At 40.5% G+C, this 21,296-nt stretch overlaps 1 protein-coding gene across 1 annotated transcript; it reads right to left on the bottom strand.

Annotated features, from left to right (window-relative positions):
* Nucleotides 1–237: 237 nt before the first annotated feature.
* LOC119050176 (peptidyl-prolyl cis-trans isomerase A-like) lies at nucleotides 238–765 on the bottom strand. The gene has a single exon (XM_037146347.2). The coding sequence runs from the start codon at nucleotides 763–765 to the stop codon at nucleotides 238–240; it is 528 nt and encodes a 175-aa protein (XP_037002242.2).
* Nucleotides 766–21,296: the final 20,531 nt, after the last annotated feature.

The raw sequence follows: 21,296 nt of genomic DNA, 5'->3' as shown, positions 1-21,296 counted from the left end.
CTTAACACCCCCTGTCTACTCTGTATATACCAATTTGTGCTTCTTTTGTTGTTGTTTAGTTTTTATTGAAATAAAACCAGCTGGACTTGGGATGGGTAAGGAAAACATGGAACCCAATGAACTGTGATGAGGGCAGGAAAATTATAGAACATTCCAAGAAGATGGGGGTAAAGGGGTGCTCTCCTGAGCTACAGAAGGAATGGTCTGGTGGTTAAGATAAAACACAGGTCAAATTTATTACAGTTGTTCACAGTCAGTGATGGCGATTATCTTGCTGGTCTTGCCATTCCTGGAGCCATAGTGCTCTATGGCTGTCACAACATCCATGCCATCTTTCACCTGGCTGAAGACCACATGCTTGCCATTCAGCCACTCAGTCTTGGCAGTGCAGATGAAAACCTGGGAACCATTTGTCTTGAGTCCAGCATTTGCCATGAACAAGATGCCAGGACCTGTATGCTTCAGGACAAAATTCTCATCATCGGATTTCTCCCTGTAGATGGACTTTCTGCCTGTGTCATTGTGGTGTGTGAAGTTATCACCCTGGCACATAAATCCTGGAATAATTCTATGAAAGCAGGAGCCCTTATAACTAAATCCTTTCTCCTCAGAACTTAGAGCATGAAAGTTTTCTGCTGTGTTTGGGACTTTGTCTGCAAACAGCTTGAAGGAGATGTTGCCCAAAGGCTCAATATCAGCAGTGATGTTGAAGAACATGGTGGGGTTGACTATGGCTGGGCACAGGAAGGTGCAAGGTGGAGGCATCTGCAAGGCCCCAATTTGTGCTTCTTAATCCCTGTACCTTTCCCCCCACTCTCCTTCTTCTTCCAAATGATCTTCTTATCTATGACTCTTTTTGTTCTGCTTGTTTGCTTAGTTTATTTTTTAGCTTCAATTGTTGATAATTGTGAATTTATTGCCATTTTAATGTTCACAGTTTTGATCTTCTTTTTCTTAAATAAGTCCCTTTAACATTTCATGTAATAATGGCTTGGTGATGAAGAACTCCTTTAACTTGACCTTATTTGGGAAGCAATCTGCCCTTCCATTCTAAATGATAGCTTTGCTGCATAGAGTAATTATGTTGTAGGTCCTTGCTTTTCATCACTTTGAATACTTACCAATCTCTTCTAGCCTGCAAAGTTTCTTTTGAGAAATCAGATGTTTGGTCTTATGGGAACTCCTTTGTAAGTAACTACCTGCTTTCCTCTTGCTGCTTTAATATTCTCTCTCTTTAACCTTTGGCATTTTAATTATGATGCATCTTGGTGTAGACCTCCTTGCATCCAACATGTTTGGACTCTGTGCTTCCTAGACTTGTATGTTTATTTCCTTCACCAAACTAAGGAAGATTTCTTTTATTATTTTTTCAAATAAGTTTTCAATTTCTTACTCTTTCTTTTCTTCTGACACCCCTATGATTCAAATGTTGGTACATTTAAAGTTGTTCCAGAGGTTCCTTACCTTATCCTCATTTTTAAAATTATTTTCCTTCTTGCAGTTCTGATTGGATATTTTTTCTTCCTCATGTTCTAAATCATTGATTTTATTCTCAGCTTCATCCACTCCACTGTAAATTTTCCTTTAGTTCACTTAGTGTAAACTTTATTTCTGCTTGGATCGATTTTATGCTGTTGATGTACCTAATGAATTCCTTGAGCATCCTAATAACTAGTGTTTTAAACTCTGCATCTGATAGATTGCTTATCACCATTTTGTTAGCTTGTTTTTCTGGAGATTTGAACTGTTCTTTGTTTTGAGCCATTTTTCTTTGTCTCCACATTTTGGCAGCCTCCCTGTGTTTGTTCCTATGTATTAGGTAGAGCTGCTTTGACTCCTTTTCTTAGTGGCATGGCCTACTTTAGAAAAGCACACCCATAAGTAGAAAGAGGTGGGGAGCCTAAGGTAGTCACCTGGGTGGGGTACCCCATGTGAACTGGATTGATGGAATCTCAGATATGTGGCTCTGTGTGAGTGAAGGCTCAAAAAAGAGACAATGGGTGCTGCCTATACTTTGGAGTTTTGTCCAGGAGGAAGCTTTGCCCCAGCACTTGCCCTGATGCCAGACACTTCAGTTTCTCCCTGTATGCCAATAGTGCCCTTTAAACTGCTGCCTCAGTGCTGGTGTCCAGAGAGAGTGAGTCTGCATAAGTCATAGTCCATTAGGGATGCTTTAAGAGAAATACCTGTGAATCTTGCAGTTTCTTCCATTGCCCACACTCTCACTAGTTTTTGCAGTCAGAAGTTACGGGGACTTATCTCCCTGGCACTGGAACCCTGGGCTGGGTGGTCTGGTGTGGAGCTGGGAATCCCTCACTCCCTAGATATCCCTTTTATTTTTATCTACCACATGTGTTTGTGGGACTGCTCATTCCATGTCTCTGCTTGTCTGCATCTCCACATTTCCTCCCCTCCTACCTGTTTGAATAAATATGACTTCTTTAATTCCTTGGTTGCCAGGCTTCTCTACAGCTTGATCTTCTCACAGTCCTGGGCGATAGCTGTTTTGTAGTTTAATTGTAATTTTTGCTGTAGTTGTGTGAGGAAGTGAGCATGTTTACCTACATCTCCATCTTAACTAGAATTGTTTAAAAATCTGAAAGAATGAATCTATAGTAATTGTATTCTCCAGAAGAATTTTTCTAACAACTTGTCAAAATCTATAAAATTTCACTCAGTGGCTTTCATTTCAATTAAATGAAATTTATGCGTACTACATTAAATTTATGTGTAAACCTAGCTACATTTATAGTATTTGATATCTCAAGTATTTTTTCTTCTCAGTAAGTAGCATTATTTATGCATATCTTCCTGTGCTTTTTCCACTGATATTTTATAACTTTCTTTCAATATTTTTCTCTCAAATTGAGTGAATAACCAAGTATTTAATATTTTGTCATTATCGTGAATCTCTTTTTTGTTATGTTGTCTAGCCTTGTGTCACTTATTAGTGAAACAACTGAATTTTGTCAGTTATATTACTTTGTTCAACATATCAATTTTTTTATTTTTTTATTGATTATGCCATTACATTTGCTCTATTCCCCCCCACCATTCCCCTCCACCCTGCATACCCCTCCCCCCATTTCCCCCTTTAGTTCATGCACATGTGTCTCAAATTCTTTAGATTCAGTATTTCCCCTACTATTCTTACCCTCCCACTATCTATTTTCTATCTACTGTCCATGCTACTTATTTTCTGTACCTTCTCCCCCCTTCTCCTCCTCCCACTCCCCTGTTGCTAACCCTCCATGAGATCTTCATTTCTATGGTTCTGCTCCTGATCTAGCTGTCCTCTTAGTTTGCTTTTGTTTTAGGTGTGGTTGTTAATAACTGTGAGTTTGCTGTCCTTTCACTGTTCATCTTTTTTATCTTCTTTTTCTTAGGTAAGTCCCTTTAACATTTCATATAATAAGGGCTTGGTGATGATGAACTCCTTGAATTTGGTCTTATCTGAGAAGCACTTTATCTGTCCTTCCATTCTAAATGAAAACTTTGCTGGGTAGAGCAATCTTGGTTGTAGGTCTTTGGTTTTCATGACTTGGAATAACTCTTTCCAGCCCCTTCTTGCCTGTAAGGTCTCTTTTGAGAAATCAGCTGACAGTCTGATGGGAACTCCTTTGTAGGTGACTGTCCCCTTAGCTCTTGCTGCTTCTAGGATTCTCTCCTTCATTTTAATCTTGGCTAATGTAATGATGATGTGTCTTGGTGTGTTCCTTCTTGGGTCCAACTTCTTTGGGACTCTCTGAGCTTCCTGGATTTCCTGGAAGTCTATTTCCTTTGCCAGATTGGGGAAATTCTCCTTTATTATTTGTGCAAATAAGTTTTCCACTGGTGGCTGTGCCTTTCCCCCTTCTGGTACCCCTATAATTCGGATGTTGGAACGTTTAAAGATGTCCTGGAGGTTCCTAAGCTTCTCCTCATTTTTCTGAATTCTTATTTCTTCATTCTTCTCTGTTTGATCATTTTTTCTTCCTTCTGGTCCATTCCCTTGGTTTGAGTCCCAATTTTCTTTCCATTACTATTGGTTTCCTTTGTATTACCATTCATTTTAATTAGTTTAGCTTCCATATGTTTCTCTAATTTGTGACTAAAATCAACCAGTTCTGTAAGGATCCTGATAACCAGTGTTTTGAACTGTGCATCTGAAAGACTGGCTATTTCTTCATCGCTTAGATCTATCGGTTCTGGGGCTCTGAGTTGTCCTAGAGCCATTTTTGGTCTATTCGTGCTGTTAAGTAAGTGGAGCCAAGCCTTAGTTGTTTATCGGGACGGGGCAACCCAGGTCGCTGGTTTGTGACGCTGTGTGTGGGAGTGTGGTCAGAGAGGGAGCAATGGTGGTCCTCTCCGCTAGCCCAGCCTGTCCAGTCACAGCACTCACCCCGATCTTGTTTATCTGATCGGAATTGTGGGAGCCTGCTGCCCTGCGCAGGCTTCCCTTCTCACTGGTTTCTCCGCACGCAGATGGGCGACCGACCTACCGACTGCAGACCCTCCGCCTCGCCTCTTCCCCGTGAGCTCCCGTAGCTAGCTGGTGATCAGGGCCTTCGGCTGCTTGCACTCCGCGCACCACCTGGGAATTTTTTCTTGCTAACCTGCTCCGCTGCTGGTTTCACTTCTCTTACTGGTTTAGCTGAGCATTTAGATGTCTTTTGGACTCCGTATTGTCGATTTTCCGTGTGGCTTGGTTGTGATTGTTGTTAAAAATAGTTGTTCTTAGATTTGGTTGTGCACGGAGGCAAGGTGGTTCCTCCACCTACGTCTCCATCTTGGCGGAAGTCCCCAATTTTTAAAAATATTTTATTTATTTATCATTAGAGGGGAAGGGAAGGAGAGAAGGAGAGAAATATCAATGTATGTTTGCCTCTCGTGAGTCCCCTGTTGGGATGTGGCCTGCAACCCAGGCATGTGCCGACTGGGAATCAAACCGTGATCGTGTGGTTCACAGGTCTGTGCTCAACATATCAATTTTTAATGAATTGATGATGACAGACTTTTAATGGATTTATTGATGACAGACTTCTTTATATAATCCTATCATTTTAGAGAAGTGGTATTTCTATTTCTTCCAAATATATATAACTAATTTCCTTTCTTTCTTCAATATCATTTTGCCATAACTTTAATTTAGCCTGATAAGAGAGACATCATGTCATATTTGTGTTTTTAATAGGGTGTCTCCAGTGCCTCTGGCTCTTGATTTTAGGTTTGTACACTGATTCTGTTAAGAAAGGAAATTTCTAGACGGGGCGGAGGGGGGGTTGGGATGGGAGAAATTGACAAGAGAAAACTGTACTTGAAAAATAACTCAATAAATTAAAAAATTTAAAAAAAGGAAATTTCCCATGCCTTTTTATTTTGTTTAACCAATGGGAGGTTTAAATTTTAAGAAATGTCTTCTTACCATCTTTTGAAATATTAGGCCTCAGCTCAAAGATACCCAGACAGGCCTTTCTTGATACCCTTATCTAATGTGACCACTCACCTATGGTCACACTCTAATATATCACTGTCGTATATTCTTCAGAGCACTCAACATCATATGGACCTATTCTGGTGAGTTATTGCCTTACTTACCTCTCTCCCCCATGAGAATGGAAGCTCCAAGAAAGCTAAGTTTTTTGCCCATCTAGTTCACTGTTATATCCCCAGTGCCTAGAACAGTGCCTGATACATACTAGGCATTCAATTTATATTTTATGAAGACATAAATAGATATAATTTTTAGAGTTTATCCATTAAGGTGATATCTTATGTTGAAAGTATTTTTAAGGTTATAACATTTTTATACCTAGCTCACAGCCGTTTTGTTTTATTGTATTCTTTTTGTTACCTTATTTTTTTAGAAATTTTTGTGCCCATATTCATAAAACTAACTTATTATTTTATGTCTTGATAGTGTTGTTTTTAAGTACTTAAATAAAAATATACTTGCTTCATAAAACAAATTTGGTACTGTATCCCAGGGGTGTCAAACCCGTTTTCACCAGGGGCCACATCAGCCTCGCAGTTGCCTTCAAAGGGCTAAATGTAACTTTAGGACTGTATACATGTAACTATTCCTTATCAGTTAAGTGAGAGCTTGGCACTGCCATTTGGTAGAAACAAAGTTCTGGGCAGTTTAAACAAGGTAAAGGGCTGGATTTGGCCCATGGGCCTTGTGTTTGCCTCCTGTGGTATGTCCTGTTCTGTACTTTTGGACAGATTGCCTAATTAGAAGGATTGTTTCTTGGCAAAATTCTCCAGTGAACCAATCAGAGCCAGGAACTTGATTTTATATTATTTTATTTATTTATTTATTTATTTCAGCTTTATTGAGGTATAATTGAGCATATTATTTTAGTATGCTTTTTATATTGTTTTCTCTGTGAACAGTCCATTAAAACTAACTTTCCTGCATATAGCTGGTATTGTATATATTTGTACAAATACAACTTCATTCATAGCTACTCAGTTACCTGTTTCATTAACATGTACCTGAGAATAACTCATTCAATTTAAATATTCATTAATTCAACAAAATAATTTTTGAATCATTGCTCTTAAGTGCTGATGGAACAGAAATGAATCAGGCAGTTTCCATTCTCATGAACTCCACAGCCATATTGCAGAAGGTGCAGGTTAGTCTGTTTGTGGTCTTCTCAGTCCCACTCCATTAATACTCTGTCCTTCTCTGCACTGCTCTGTGCCATGGGACATTGACTACATGGACTTAGTCACCAAGGCTCATCTGTCCTCTGGCTTCAGGTAAGATTTCATCTTTGGAAGGAATAGCAGCAAATGAGAAGTCCTGAGGTATGAGAGATTAGTGTGTTTATTCCCTTGGCTTCTGCATCCCAGGCTGTGTTTGGTGGTGGCTCCATTCTCCTACCTATTATCACAACTCCAGTCAGGCAGCCCTTCTCTCACAGCTCCAGTTCTTGCCATGCTCTCCTAACACCATTCCTGCTCTTTTCACTTTCAGTACTGAAAAAATATTGACTTGTTGCCGTTGGTAGCCCCAGGATGCTTCAGCCTCCTTTGCTGGTTCCCTTAATTCTGTGAGTATTACTGCAAATATTCCCTTTATTCGTCTTTTCAATAAGACCTTTTGGAGTGTGCCATCTGTTTCCTGACAGCAGCCTGGTCAATACTATTAGACAGACATATAAATGTATGATTAAAATATAGTACAATAAATGTTTTCATGGGGATATATACAGGGTGCTACAGAAACAGAGAAAGGCACACAGTCATAAGTGTTTTGAATTTCTCTTCCATTTGTTATTAAACATTTTTGATCTTATATATGATAAAGAGTTGAATAATTTGTCAAAAAATCCACTTTTTTATCTCTGATATATTCTTTATTTTCTGTTTTTCTTTTTTTGTAAGTCATTTGGCCAAAAATTCTGCTAATAGTTCAAAGAAACAACTATTAGTTTGTTCACCAAATGTCCCTTTGTGTCTTTTCTATTTTTATGACTTTTATTTGGCTTTTCTATTTCTATATTTTGAGGGTTGCTTTCCCTTGAAAGGGATTCAGAGATGTTTGTTATATTTCTCTTACTCTCTGTTTCTTATGTATTAATACAGATATTTATAGTGATAAGTTCTTTATTCCATATACTGGCAGAATTAGAAAATCATTTCTTTATATTTTTATTTAATTTATTTCTTTTTGAAATTTATTTTATTGACTTTATTGGGATGACATTGATTAATAAAATTTATAGGTTTCAGCCATACAATTCTACAATACATTGTTGATGCATTGTATTGTGTGTTTATCACCCCAAGTCAAATCTTTTTCTATCACCATTTATCTCCCTTAACCTCTTTTACCTCCCCAACCTCCCTTCCCTGTCATTTTCATATTACATTTTCCCCTTCACCTGGGAGTAACTTCAGAGAGTTTTTACATTATACGTTGTTGTTTATCATTTACTTACATCCTTACTATATATATTTTTTAATGTTATTTCATTATAGTCTGAGAATGTGCTACATAAAAATTATTTTGGTCTCTACCATTTTATTATTTTTTCTTTTTAAAGTATTTTTATTGATTATACCATTACAGTTTTTACAATTTTCCTCCTTTATTCCCCGTCCACCTTCCCCCACAACCTTCCAGCATTCCCTCCCCTTAGTTCATGTCCATGAGTTGTACATATAAGTTCTTTGAGTCCTCTGTTTCCCATACCATTTTTATCTCTCACCATCTATTTCATGCCTACTAATTATGCTTCTTCTTCCATGTACACTTCCCCCCACAATCCTCCCTCCTACCTCCCCACTGAAACCCCTCCGTGTGATGTCCATTTCTCTATTTCTGTTCCTGTTCTGTTCCTGTTTGCTTAGTTTTTGTTTTCATTGTTTTTCTTTTCTTTTAGGTTCATTTGTTGATAGTTGTGAGTTTATTGTCATTTTACTGTTCATATTTTTATCTTCTTTTTCTAAGTCCCTTTAATGTTTCATATAGTAATGGCTTGGTGATGATGAACTTTAACTTGATCTTATCTGGGAATCTGCCCTTCCATTTTAAATGAAAGCTTTGCTGAATAATCTTGGATGTAGGTCCTTGGCTTTTAAGACTTCAAATAATTCTTTCCAGCCTCTTCTCACCTGTGAGTTTTTGAGAAATCAGCTGATAGCATAAATGGGCACCCCTTTGTAGGTACCTGTCTCCTTTCCCCTTGCTTCTTTTAGGATTCTCTATTTATCTTTAATCTCGGGTAACTTAAAGATGATGTGCTTTGGTGTGTTCCTCTTTGGGTCCAACTTCTTTAGGACTCTCTATGCTTCTGGGGCTTCTTTTCTGCATTTTCTGTTTATGACCAATTTTTGTGACATTTCTGTATTAACTACAAATGAAGTGCCTTTTATGCCCTGACCACAAAGTTATCTCCATGTGGTAATGTTGTCCAGGCCAGTGTGACTCCTGTACAAAGCTATTCCAACCCCTGCTTTTCTCACCAGGTGCCACCACCTAAGGGACTTCCTTGGAGCATACCCTCTTTTTTTTTTTAAACCAAAATCTGAATAACTAATCTGACTCAAACCTCAAATCTTGTCCAGTTTTGTTTTCTGGCAGTAGTGGGTGGGGGGGGGAGGTACTTGTTTGCTTATTTGTACTCTGTTAGCCACTGCTTTTGTTTTTCCATTTCTATTATGATGTCTTTGTCTGGCCCTTTGGAATTAATGAAGAAATGAATGTGCCTTTTTTCCCTTTGACAACTTTATCTGCTCTTCTTACTCTTCTTCAACTTAAGGCCATTTTAGGTAATGTGTCTCCCAGTTGCATCTGACCATTAGATCTCATGGACAAATTCTGCCTTATTTTCTATGTTTGATTTTAATTATTTGTTCTCTGTGTCTCTGTAACAGAATTGGCTAGTTTGTTTGTCAAGAATAACCCTGGAAATCCAAGATGGCAGCAGAGTATGTAGAAGTTATGCTCACTTCCTCCCAGGACCAAACTTAGAGTACAACTAAAATATAGAGCAGTCAACCTGAATAACTAATGGAAGAGTAGCCAAACAGAATTATTATAACTAAGGATTTATAGAAGAACCCACATTGAGACTGATAAAAAGCACAGAGATGGAAAAAAGCCTGTCCCCATTCCCACTGGTGGTGGTTGAGATTCCAAAGGGATATCTCAGCTGAAAATGTTCCCTGTGAAAAACATGGAGTCTCAATCCCATGCTGAGCTCCCTGGCCCAGAGCACCAGAGCCAGAAAGAGGTGCCCACATAACATCTGGCTATGAAAATCTGTAGGGTTTCTGTCTGAAAGGGAGAAACAGGAGTCTGCTAGAGATCCAGGAGACCTCTTAAAGAGCCAAGGTACAAAATGTCATTTGTAACCACTTATCCTGGGCTTTGGCAGAGGGAGGGCAGAGTAGAATAGTGTTTTTGTGAGGAGAGACTGGGGTTTGTGACTCCCAGAAGAGAGCTAATGAGACATCCAATAGTGTCCCTGTGCTGTGTCATTCTCCCACAACTAAGATGCTATATTTTTTTAGCTGAGCACTCCCCTCCATATAGCATTAGTTGAGCAAATACAATAACTCCACCTTCCAGGTTGCCTGTAGTCCCACCCTACAGAGTTCATGCCCTGTGCAGGAGTCAGCTTCCTGGGCCAGGGTTGTAGAGGTATGAGTGGACACGAAATATGTCAGTGACTGAGTTGTGTGGTTCTGGGGTATGGGCATAACCCTACTTTGTCCTGAGCATGATCAGGGCCTCCCCCTTACAGAGATCCACTAGACTTACCTTTTGGACTCTTGGTGGCCTTACCCTCCAGACTCCCAGGAGCCCCCCCTCACAATTCCTGAAAGCTCTGCCTGCTAGCTTCTAGCTTTTCAGGAGGTCGGGGCAGAAATGAGGCTAGACTGAGTGGTGTGGCACTAGGAAAAGGGGCATTTTTCTCTCACACATATGACCAGTGCAGAGCTGTTTCTTCACGTGGCCAAATTTTGGTCTGTTTGGGCCTGATAAACTTGCCTGGCCTCACCCAGTCAACTTCCTGAGACTCCGTGCCACTACAAAGATCTGTGGACAGCTGGTGCATGGCACCCAGCCTTAGTATATATTGGCACTTTTTCTGAGTGGCCTCGAACCCAGCATTGGTACCAAGATTTAACCTGTGTCAGTCTAGTGAACACCATTCCACCCTGCCTGGTAACTCACTGAGAACCTACCTCAGTTCTGAATCCTGCCAGAGGCTCTTTCAGTGACTGAGCATAATAGGCATCTAGCAGGTGGAGGCAGATCTCAGGGTCCTTTGGGCCTTTTGCTGACTTGCCACCAGGCTCAGTGCTGGTAGAAGCTGACCTTGGTAAAATATTAATAAAATATTAAGAACAATTACATGACAATAAGTTGGACAATCTAGAAAAAAGAATAAATTCCTACAAACAAAATCTGCTAAAGTTTAAGCAAGAAGGAAAAGAAAATATGAACAGATAGGTTACAATGAATGAAATTGAAGCAGGAATTTAAAAAAATCTCAACAAACAATATTCCTGGACTGAATGGCATTACAAGAAAATTTTGCCAAACATTCAAAGAACTAACACCTATCCTTCTCAAACTGTTTCAGAAATTCAAGAGAAAAGAAGATTCTTGAACTCATGTTATGAACCCAGCATTATGCTAATTCTAAAACCAGATAAAAACTGTCAAAGAAAGAAAATTAGAGGTTAATATTTCTGATATTAATGTATAAAAATTCTTAACCAAATATCAGCAATCCTAATCCAAGAAATTTCTGGTCAAGATGGCAGCACAGGTAAAGATGGCTCACCTCCTCATACCACCACATCAAAATTACAACTAGAATATAAAACAACCATTACTAAGAAGGATTAGAATTAGGGTTGAATGGAAGTCTGACAACTACAGAATTAAAGAAACCACATCCATCCAGACTGGTAAGAGGGGCAGAGATGTGGGATGGGCTGGTCCCACATCCACATATGGAAGATAAAAATTGGGGAGGAATATTGCAAGAATGAGGAGTTCTACCCACACACCAGGCCCCCCCAGTTCAGGGTTCTAGTGACAGGAAGACAAGTCCCCATAATTTCTGGCTGCAAAAACCAGTGGGAATTGAATCAGTGGAAAAAACTTCTGGAGTCCCAAGAGGTTCCCCTTAAAGAACCTATACACAGATTTACTCAGACTTACTTCCTCTGAGCCACAGCACTCAGGTAGCAGTTTGAAAGGTGCCATTGGCATACAGGGAGAACTGAAGTATCTGGCATCAAGGCGGGAGCTGGGGACCAGCTTTCTCCCAACTAAAGGAGGGCAGAGGCCATTATTGATTTTCTGAGCCCTCCCCACACAGAGCCACAGAACCTGCATGTGGGATCCATATCTGATACTCCATCAACCTGTCTAGCACCATTTGCCCTGCCCTGGAGATCTTCTACCCCATTTATGGGCCCATTCATAGTGTGAACAGTGGCTTTTCCTTTTGAATCTCTGGTATTGGCTCATGATTCACAACTTCCTAAATCTTATCAAACAAGCAACAGCCAGTCAGTAAGCCCCCAGCCTCCATACCTCTTGCTAATTGGCTCCAGAATCCAGCACTGGCAGCAGCCAGCCTAGATTCACAGCTCGGCTTTTCCTGGGAATCTCCAAGTCCAGCACAAGTAGCAGCCATCTCAGATTGCTTCATAGCTCATGCAGGATGGCCCCTGGCAGAAAACAGGTAGGGACTGACCTTGGCCTGCACCACCCAGGAACCCCAGAGCCTGTGTACCCAGTGGACAGCTACAGACCACATTGGAGCATCATCCCTGCCCCTGCACAGCTGATACTCCATGGAAGGCAGATATTGGTGGTCAGTGGTCAGAGCTAGTACTTGCAGCTGACTGGCCTGGGTAAATCCCTCCCACTGATCTGCCAACAGCAACCAAGGCTCAACTACAAGAGGAGGAGGTACTCAGCCCGTATGAAGGGCACACTTCTAGTACCCAGCTTGGGTGATAGGGGAGGATGTTCCCTGGACCCTATAGGACACCTACTACATTAGTCCATGCTACCAAGACTAGTCATAGCAGCTGTAACTAATATATAGAAACAAACACTGGGAGGCTGCAAAAATGAGGAGACAAAGAAACATGGCCCAAATGAGAGAACATCAAAACTCCAGAAAAAGTATTAAACAAAATGGAGATAAGTAATCTGTCAGTCACTCAAAACACTGGTTATAAGGATGCTCAAGGAACCTAGTAAGGACCTGAACAGCATAAAAAAGATCCAGTCAGAAACAAAAGCTACACTAAGTGAAATAAAGAACAATTTACAAGGAAACAACAGTAGAGTGGTTGAAGCCGAGAATCAAATATTATTTGATTTTTAGTAATATTATTTTCTAAAATACCTCCTTGAGCAAGGGAAACAAAAGAAAAATAAACAAATGGAACTACATCAAACTAGAAAGTTTTTGCCCAGCAAAGTAAACTATCAACAAAATGAAAAGACAACCCAGTGAATGGGAGGACATATTCATTGATGATACATATGACACAAGGTTTATATCCAAATTTTATAAAGAACTCATACAACTCAACACCAAAAATAACCCAAACAATCCAATGAAAAAGTGGATAAAGGACCTAAATAGACACTTCTCCAAAGAGGACATACAGATGGCCAGTAGACATATGACAAGGTGCTCAACATCACTAATCATCAAATCAAAATCACAATGAAATATCATGTTACACCTGTCAGAATGACTATCATCAATAAATCAGCAAACAAGTGTTGGAGAGGATGTGGAGAAAAAGGAACCCTAGTGTACCCTTGGTGGAAATGCAGACTGGTATAGTCATTATGCAAAACATTATGGACGGTCCTCAAAAGATTTAAAATGAAACTGATTTATGACCCAGTGATTTCACTTCTGGGTATACATCTGAAGTAACTCAAGATATTCATTTGAAAGAATATGTGCAGCCCTATGTTCATTGCAGCATTATTTACAATAGATAAGGTATGGAAGCATCCTAAGTGCTTATCAATAGAAGATGGAATAAAAAGTAGTGGACATATTATTCATCCATTAAAAAGAACAAAATCTTTCTTTTTTAAAATATATTTTATTGATTATTGATTTATTTTATTGATTCCTTTATTATTTGTTCAAATAAGTTTTCCACTCATGGGTGTTCCTCTTCCCCTTCTGGTACCCCTATAATTCGGATGTTGGAGCGTTTAAAGATGTCCTGGAGGTTCCTAAGACTCTCCTCATTTTTTTGAATTCTTGTTTCTTCATCCTTTTCTGTTTGGTCATTTTTTCCTTCCTTCTGGTCCACTCCCTTGATTTGAGTCCCAGTTTCCTCTCCACTACTATTGGTTTCCTGTGCATTTCCATTCATTTCAATTAGTTTAGCCTTCATATGTTCCTCTAATTTGTGGCTAAAATCAACCAGTTCTGTGAGCATCCTGATTACCAGTGTTTTGAACTGTGCATCTGAAAGTTTTGCTATTTCTTCATCGCTTAGATTTATGGGCTCTGGGGCTTTGAGATCTTCTTGAGCCATTTTTGGCCTGTTTGCACCTGTTAATTATGAGGAGCGGAGCCTTCAGTGTTCACCAGGGCAGAGCCGCCCAGGTTGCTGGTTTGTGATGCTGTATGTGGGGATGGGGTCAGAAAGAAACAATGGTGGTTCCCTCTGCTGCTTTCCGTCACTGGGGCCTGCACAGTCTGTCTCACTGCTCGCTCCTTCACCTGTTTATCTGCGTGCAAATCTGTGACTGTCGTCAGCCCTCAGTGAGACCACCGCCTTGCGCCCTCAGTGGGTCTGCCCGCTACTCCACACCTGGGATCCACCCACGGCTGCCTGCGCACCTGGGTTTCACACCCGGGGTTGGTCTGGTGGATCTTACCTGCCCAACCCCGCTCTGCTGCTGGCTCTGCCCCTCTTACCGGTTTGGCTGAAGGGTTCGTTGTTGTCAGACTTTCATATAGTTCAATTTTCTGTGGTTTTGCTGCTTTTTTGTTGCTAAAACTTTGTCCTTTTTAAACTTGGTTGTGTGAGAAGGTACAGTGCTCCCACCTTCACCTCCATCTTGGTGGAAGTCCTAAAAAGAACAAAATCTTTCCATTTGCTACAACATAGATGGACCTAGAGGGTATTATGCTAAGTGAGATAAATCAGTTGGAGAAAGGAAAATACCACATGTTCTCATTTATATGTGGAATTTAAAGAACAATATAAATGAACAAACAAAACAGAAACAGACTCATAGATACAAAGAATAGACTGGTGGTTGCCAGACAGGAGGGGGTTTGGAGGACTGGGTGAAAAAGTTGAAGGGATTGAGGAGCACAGATTAGAAATTACAAAATAGTCATAGGTTTGTGAAGTACAGCATAGAAAATATAGTCATTAATATTATAATAATTATGTATGATGTCCATTGGGTACAGGAAATATCAGGGGGGCACTTCATAAATTATATGATTGGCTAACCACTATGCTGTATAACTGAAACCAATACAAAATGTAAACTGTAATTTAAAAATTTTAAAAATTATAAAAAATATAAGGAATAACCCTCTTCCTTCCTGCATATTGTGGACTTGTTCCTGGGAGATGGCTTTAAAACCAGAGATTAATTTTCCCATCTGCCTTTGCATCTAGGCATAGTCATGTTCTCTCCAGTGGAGTGTGAGCTTATATGGTCTGTATTACTTCCAGACTGGGGATTTCGAGAAGTGGTGGGGTTTTCTGCTCTTTCCTTTTCTGATGTCCAGGAGTAGAGGACTCTAGGGTCCTATAAGAATGGTGGAAACTCAGAATGGAAGCAACTTGGTCTCTTGAGTATTACAGGAAAAAAGGTGCTCACCCACCAGGAACAAACACATTCTAACATTCAGTCAGTGAAAGCTTCTAATGTGTTTAACAACTAAAATGTTTGTGTTTGTTTTGATTACCAAAGCTAATATCACCCTAATGTCTTATCACCCTTTTAAATGTCTTATCTCAAATAATTAAGATTTCTAATAAAATGTAATGTAATTCTTTCTTCTGATATAGTCATCAATTTTATTTTTAATTGTATGTTGTTGATTAGTAGTTAGAGATATAATAAAATCAGAATATTAGGTTTTGTTAATTTTTTGTCATGGTTTCCTTAACTAGCTATTGTGTTGCAATGATATCTATTTTGTGTTATATTTTTAGGAATCACTGTTTTACTGGCATTTCCATAAACTATAAAAGACCTTAAACCAGCTCTTAACCTTGGATAAGCGTGTGCACTTTTATTTAATATATCTTATGAGTGATAAGATGTATTTTTCAAAAGTCATTCCCTCATTCTCCTTTTTAGATGGGAATTCAAGTCACATATACACTGTTCCTATAATGGATATTCTGTGAGTATGATTAGGTGAAAGGAATACTGAATTTTGATAGCAGACCCATCCAAGTCCCACTTCCACCATTCAATAGGTGTGTGACCTATGATAAGTCTTCTACTCTCTTTGGACTTCAATTTTCTTATATATCAAATATAAGTAGAATATTACAGGATTGTTTTGACTATTAGCAATTACAGGATTACTTTTGATAAAACAAAAATGTGAAATGTCCCTCTTGAACTCTGTTGACAATTTGCTTCAGTTTTGCTAGAAATTAAAGTATATTGCTTTCCGAAAGAAATCTCAGTTTGGTTGAATCCCTGTGATGACAGCTCCAATTCATTTAGTTTTTCATAGATTTTGCTTCATGATTTTTCTTCTCCAGAGCATGAATGGCAAGATTTCGAAGTATCCTTTAAATATTTTCTTTATTTTCCTTGGGTAGCTCAATAATGTCTTTCATCTTTTAAAATTTTTTAATTTTTTAATTTTTTATTGTTGTTCAAGTACAGTTGTCTGCATTTCCCCCCACTAGTCCCCCTCACCTCAGCCTATTTTTCAAATTATATTTTATTTATTATGCTATTATAGTTGTCCCAATTTTTCTTTCATTAATTTTTCAAATAAGTTTCTGATTTCTTGCTCTTTCTCTTCTCCTTCTGGCACCACTATGATGTGAATATGGAATGCTTGAAATTGTTCCAGAGTCTCCTTACACTATCCTTTATTTTTTTGTATTCTCTTTTCTTCTTGTTGTTCTGATTGGTTGTTTTTCACTTTCTTATTTTCCAAATCACTGATTTGATTCTCAGCTTCAACCACTCTACTGTTGTTTCCTTGTAAATTGTTCTTTATTTCACTTAGTGTAGCTTTTGTTTCTGACTGGATCTTTTTTATGCTGTTCAGGTCCTTACTAGGTTCCTTGAGCATCCTTATAACCAGTGTTTTGAGTGACTGACAGATTACTTATCTCCATTTTGTTTAATACTTTTTCTGGAGTTTTGATGTTCTCTCATTTGGGCCATGTTTCTTTGTCTCCTCATTTTTTGCAGCCTCCCAGTGTTTGTTTCTATATATTAGTTACAGCTGCTATGACTAGTCTTGGTAGCATGGACTAATGTAGTAGGTGTCCTATAGGGTCCAGGGAACATCCTCCCCTATCACCCAAGCTGGGTACTAGAAGTGTGCCCTTCATACGGGCTGAGTACCTCCTCCTCTTGTAGTTGAGCCTTGGTTGCTGTTGGCAGATCAGTGGGAGGGATTTACCCAGGCCAGTCAGCTGCAAGTACTAGCTCTGACCACTGACCACCAATATCTGCCTTCCATGGAGTATCAGCTGTGCAGGGGCAGGGATGATGCTCCAATGTGGTCTGTAGCTGTCCACTGGGTACACAGGCTCTGGGGTTCCTGGGTGGTGCAGGCCAAGGTCAGTCCCTACCTGTTTTCTGCCAGGGGCCATCCTGCATGAGCTATGAAGCAATCTGAGATGGCTGCTACTTGTGCTGGACTTGGAGATTCCCAGGAAAAGCCGAGCTGTGAATCTAGGCTGGCTGCTGCCAGTGCTGGATTCTGGAGCCAATTAGCAAGAGGTATGGAGGCTGGGGGCTTACTGACTGGCTGTTGCTTGTTTGATAAGATTTAGGAAGTTGTGAATCATGAGCCAATACCAGAGATTCAAAAGGAAAAGCCACTGTTCACACTATGAATGGGCCCATAAATGGGGTAGAAGATCTCCAGGGCAGGGCAAATGGTGCTAGACAGGTTGATGGAGTATCAGATATGGATCCCACATGCAGGTTCTGTGGCTCTGTGTGGGGAGGGCTCAGAAAATCAATAATGGCCTCTGCCCTCCTTTAGTTGGGAGAAAGCTGGTCCCCAGCTCCCGCCTTGATGCCAGATACTTCAGTTCTCCCCTGTATGCCAATGGCACCTTTCAAACTGCTACCTGAGTGCTGTGGCTCAGAGGAAGTAAGTCTGAGTAAATCTGTGTATAGGTTCTTTAAGGGGGAACCTCTTGGGACTCCAGAAGTTTTTTCCACTGATTCAATTCCCACTGGTTTTTGCAGCCAGAAATTATGGGGACTTGTCTTCCTGTCACTAGAACCCTGAACTGGGGGGGGCCTGGTGTGTGGGTAGAACTCCTCATTCTTGCAATATTCCTCCCCAATTTTTATCTTCCATATGTGGATGTGGGACCAGCCCATCCCACATCTCTGCCCCTCTTACCAGTCTGGATGGATGTGGTTTCTTTAATTCTGTAGTTGTCAGACTTCCATTCAACCCTAATTCTAATCCTTCTTAGTAATGGTTGTTTTATATTCTAGTTGTATTTTTTTTCAGTGTATGGTTGCCTCTCATACATCCCCTGCTGGGAACTGTCCTGCAACCCAGGCATGTGCCCTGAGTGGGAATCCAACCACGATTATTTGGTTCTCAGACCCGGGCTCAATCCACTGAGCTACACCAGCCAGGGCTTTAGTTGTAATTTTGATGTGGTTGTGCAAGGACTCAAGCAGTGTTTTCTTATGCTTCCATCTTGACTGGAAGTTTATCTATCATATTGAATAATGCCTTTCATTTTAAAGTGGAAATATTTTATATGTAAGTAGCAGGATTTGAATCCAGATTTTCTGACTTTTAAATCCAGAGCTTTTTCCAGTGCATTAGAATTGCTAGTAGAAGATGAGACATTAACTTCCCACTTCATCTTTCATTACCACCATCATTAAAACAAAGCCACAAAAACAATGACCATTTACAGTACTCAAAAAATTGTGAAAGGCATGGTAGGTGGTTTAGGGCCATTGAGGTTTTATTGAATTCCATTATTTTTCCCCTTCAATTAACTTGATAATCCCTAGCTATAATAGCTTTCTGGATGATTAGAAGATTTGGAAACAATGATACAAGATAAGTCAGCTGGAAGACAACCTTATAATGCTGTTGATTCATTATACAATTGTCCTAAGCCTGAATGCTGGTGGTACCAAACAGTGCTTTGTTGTTCTCAGAAACTCTCAGAGAGCACCTCTGGCACAACATCTTTTGCTTCCCAGAGAAAATATAGCTTTCAATGAGCAATCCAATTGTGGGCTTTGGAAGAACGTTTTCTGGGGACAGAATGAGTATCCAGTGTTGTGGCTTTGTAATGAGATCCGTAATTGTGTGTTCCCAGGGGAAGAGGTTCAAGAAGGGCATCTCAGAGAGAAATTTCAGTCTTCCTCTGTGGCCCAAGCATTATCATGGGCGCTGAAAACTAGATGTATGAAAAGACTAGTACCAGGCCTGGTCTTCTAGGAAGACAATCACTTGCCTGGTGTACTCTCAGGGGCATCTGAAAAGCCTCCCTCATTACATACTGCCCCCCACCACCACTGATTCCAGCAACTTAACCTGGGCATTTTTTCATTAAGCATTGACATCTTTAAAACATAAAACTCTCTGGTATCAGTGAGTCAGTGTACAGTGAATTTAGGGAAAAATCCTGTCAAGTGGAATGAGGAATTAGGAGTGGACATCACAGGCCAAAAAGATGCTAGGTCCTGTTATCATAGCCGCCACCTCCATGCATGATCAAAGGGAAACTGTTTATGGCAGGAAACCACTGAGGTGGTTCTATAACTCATCAACAACAAGGACTGACTAAAATCAGATCAATCCAAGATGGAGGAAAAATTGACTGGAGACAGATCCCAAAGTTCATTATACTATCATTATAATGAAAACTGATACCACAAGTAGAAGGGGGCTGGGGGGGGGGACTGATTGCCATGAGAACACCATGATACTTCCTTAACAGACCATATTAAGAGCCAGACCCTGTTCCCATCCAGGAGGCAGAATCAGTATTTGGCAGCACAAAGCTTTGAAACAACCCACCCTTGGAAATACATAAAATCCCAAGAACTGACTGACCATGTGAGTTGGCCCATGTCTACTTGGTTGTGTACTTTCACTTCCTTCAAAGGGGTGCCCCTATACTGGCCTCCCTCTTTGTCTCTACTTGAATAAAATTTTCTTCCATTCTCATTGTGACTCATTTTTGAAAACTTTCTTTCCTGCATGAATCAAGAACCTGGAGGTCCTGGATTGTGCTGAGCAGGGCCAGCCCATGGCATGTAACCCATCTAGTAACACCAAGTACCTGTGCTTGCTAGCTAGCTTGCTTAAGCTGCTAGCTAGCTTCTCCACACGAATGAGTTTCTTGGATCCCTTTTCTTCCCTTTCTGACTGCAGAAGCAAAGCTTTAATTGCTTTGGGAGGAAGAGTGGGATTGCAGTGCAGAGGGAGCCCTTACCTGCCCGATTCACATTTTCCCTAGTCATTTTGGACCTGGTTCCCTTGGTGTTGTTAGAAAGTTCCTCTGCATATCATCTGCTCCACAAAGGCTTCAGAGGGTTTTGGAGCCTTGGGTCTCATCAGGAGCCCTGGAAGCCTTTGAAGTTGTTTCTTGTGGCAGGGCTTGTTCAAGGCCCTTAATGGATCCTGGTCTAGGAATGCCTGCCATGGTTCTAGTAGAGGTAGGTGGGAGGTGGCCCTCTGGCTGGGGATCTGGAGCTGGTGCTGCTCCCCCTCAGTCTGGAGCTGCCTTTCTATCCCCTCTCCTGCTCATCCACAGAGGGAGCCCCCTGCTCTTGGGAAGAAGAGGCTCTTTTGGCCTTGTTTTATGGAGCTGGCTGCTGAGGAGGGGAATGTGCCAGGAAATGAAAGACAAATGTTTAAATTCCAAAGGGGAAGGGTGTAGCTCAGAAGGAAATCACTGACTTATGTATATTATCTCATGTATATAAGAAAAAAAAATGTTACCTGACTCACAGCTGGCTGAGGAGAGAAAGGAAATGGGGATATTGCTGGGGGAGAAGAGCTTCTCTGTCCTAGCTCCTGAGGAACAAAGGAAGCAGGTTTGTGCAGATTCCTACCCAGTTCCTAAGGCTTGAGCCTTCTTGGGCCATTATACTACCAGGGAGGGCCTGAGGCCAAATTATGAAGCAGGTTGATAGAACTGAGCTTTGTTGTTCCCCTCCTCACTATTGGACTCAGTTCCCATCTCAAATACCTCTCCCTTTCTCTGTCCCTTCTCCTTGTACCACTTGGAGTGTTTCTGAGATCTCTCCAGGAGAAAGAACTTACACCTCATTCAAAATTTACAAGGTGATAACTTCAAGTGGTATCCTAACTAGGAGAATTACCTTTTTAAAGAGGATAGTGGAGGTAGAGATGAATGACTATCTCACTACCAGGCCTGAATCTCTGATGCAGAAATTTTAGAATGAGGGGGTAGGAGTCTCAGTGTTCGCAGAAGGTTGGGACCTGATTTGGGAGGGTCAAATAGCAGCCTAAGAATTGCCATCACTGGAAGAGGGAACTCTGAGCTATTATATAGCTTTCTTCTCATTGGGGAGAGAGCCAAGTATGGCAGTAACTCAC

This window comes from Artibeus jamaicensis, unplaced genomic scaffold, assembly GCF_021234435.1.
Source record: "Artibeus jamaicensis isolate MK-2021 breed Jamaican fruit bat unplaced genomic scaffold, CSHL_Jam_final contig_240, whole genome shotgun sequence".
Classification (NCBI taxonomy): domain Eukaryota; kingdom Metazoa; phylum Chordata; class Mammalia; order Chiroptera; family Phyllostomidae; genus Artibeus; species Artibeus jamaicensis.
This window is presented reverse-complemented; position numbering and strand designations above follow the sequence as displayed.